The following is a 2,281-nucleotide window of genomic DNA, read 5'->3' on the forward strand; positions in this document are numbered from 1 at the left end:
ACACATAGAAAAAAAAATATATTGATCGAATTGAGTAACCTCCTCCTTTTTCGAAGTCGGTTAAAAAGCGCACAGCTTATCAGCTGTGCATATAGGTCAACATCGGGGGAGGCTACAGGGCTCATTGCGGGACTCCCCCATCTGGACCATGTTGCAAAAGGGAGAAGAGACAATTTTAATCTCTGGCAAAATATGACGAGGAATAATGTTACAAAAAATAATGCAATAAGAAAGGCAATGAAGAAAAAAATTGAGAAAGAAATTCAAAAGGGATGGCAGGAACGAGAGGCCCACAGGACAGTGGTGCATGGACCAGAAGAGTCTTGCCGGATGTCATCCGCTGGAAGAACAGGAAGCATAGAGAAGTTACATATCATCTGACTCAGGCGCTCTCCGGGCACCGGACTTTTAATCAGTTCCTTAAAAAGATAAGAAGAAGAGATAGCGCAGCCTGTAAGTACTGCGGATATGCAACAGACGATGTGGAACATTCTATTTTTCATTGTAAACGCTGGGATACTGAAAGAAAGGAATACGGTATACCTCCGGAAGAAGAACTCCTGGCACCAGGAAATTTGGAAATCTATCTCTTGAGCAGTAAAAATAATTGGAAAGCATTTTCGGCTTTTGCCAAAGTTACCCTAAGCAGGAAAGAGCAGGAGGATAGTGGGTTGGGTTACTGAGATGGGATAATGGAGAGGAAAAGGGAGGGAATTGAGGGTGTAAAAGTCCTGTTTTCTCTGCTCTTTTATACAGATCTTTACACGTCACTTGTTATACTTACTACCTAAGAAGTCTAATCCTTTATTACAAGAATAACTAGCTACAGTATTTGCTGACACGAACAGACATATATCTCTCTTTTGCTATTTTTACAAGAAATCTATATGCATCTGCACTGCAAACGACATCAAGTTGTTTCCAGTATCTGAAGTAGAGTGTCTAAGAATAACGGACGGATAACAAAATTACTATCGATAACAGCAACACAATATGGGTAATAATATAAGTTATATTGTTAGTAACAAGACTAATAGGAATAATAATTATAGTTCTATCGATAATGGGAACATTATATGGGTAATCATATAAATTATATTAAGAATACTAAGATTAATAAAAATATTAATTGTAGTGCTATCTGTTAAGACTTGTCAACGCATGGCTATGTGCGTATGTTCTGGCGAGCATGACGTATGAAGTTTGATGCGTAAAATTGCGGGAGTCCCCATCTTTTGTTCTTCCCCCACTCTCTCTCTGTTCTGATATAGCAAGTGTGTCGCGTGTTATTTCATTCTCTTTATATAATAAACTAATAATTTAGTCATATAGAAGTAATATTATTTTGATTTAAACCCATAATTGTAACACCATCGATAACAGCACCATCATATGGGTAATAATATAAGTGATATTGATGACAATGACAGTAATAGGAATAATTATTATAGGTCTACCGATAATAGCTACATAATATGAGTAATAATATAAGTTATATTGAGAGTAATAAGAGTAATAGAAATAATAATTATAGTGCTATCGATAACAGCGCCATAATATCGGTAATAATATACATGGTGTGTTCCGAAAGTAATGCGAACGAAATTCCTGCGCCGCTCCTGTTGGTCGGAGGGGGGTCGGACCACTAGTGCTAGATGGGGGGGGGGGGGGGGGGGCCTTAAGCTTTTCAACGAACCCGGTCCCCGGGCTCTCCGAGAAGTGAAATGGACAGGACATGAATTTTTGTGAACCCCTGTTTGGTGACCGTGTCACGGAAAAAGTGAAGTCGACGATCGGAACAACGATACGCGATAAAGCTTTTGTGCTAAACTAAACAAATCTCTTGAAGAGACAAATAAAATGATTCGTGAGGCTTATGGGGACTCTGTTCTGTCGTAGTCACAAGTTTCGAGGTGATTAAAGGTCTTTAAGGAAGGGCGGGAGGAAGAGAATAGATTCGGAAGACAAATAGTAAACACGGAGAATAGATTCGGAAGGCAAATAGTAAACACGTGTGGTGTAAATAAGTGAATAGTAAAAACGTGTAGTTAATAAATTGTTAAATTAACTTTATTAAGTTTCATCATATGTTACCATTATCTTCGCTTTTTCAAAATGGACATGTTCCACTTTCAAAATAAACGGCTCCTATCACTGTGACTTTATCGTTAATCGATAATAACTCTAGTACCTTCATAATTAGAAACTGATTTTTGTCCCACTTTACTATTAGAACTGTATAATTTATTTGTAATTATGATACAACAGGATATTGATTTGT

At 37.6% G+C, this 2,281-nt stretch overlaps 1 protein-coding gene across 1 annotated transcript; it reads left to right on the forward strand.

The window, feature by feature from the left end:
• The first annotated feature begins 272 nt into the window (after positions 1-272).
• Positions 273-683, forward strand: LOC143266213 (uncharacterized). Its single transcript, XM_076541816.1, has one exon. The coding sequence runs from the start codon at positions 273-275 to the stop codon at positions 681-683; it is 411 nt and encodes a 136-aa protein (XP_076397931.1).
• The last annotated feature ends 1,598 nt before the right edge of the window (positions 684-2,281 follow it).

This window comes from Megachile rotundata, unplaced genomic scaffold (genome assembly GCF_050947335.1).
Source record: "Megachile rotundata isolate GNS110a unplaced genomic scaffold, iyMegRotu1 scaffold0092, whole genome shotgun sequence".
NCBI lineage: Eukaryota > Metazoa > Arthropoda > Insecta > Hymenoptera > Megachilidae > Megachile > Megachile rotundata.

Bases quoted from the DNA above. Each gene is read 5' to 3' on its own strand.
- LOC143266213 (XM_076541816.1), top strand. From the start codon at position 273: ATGGCAGGAACGAGAGGCCCACAGGACAGTGGTGCATGGACCAGAAGA.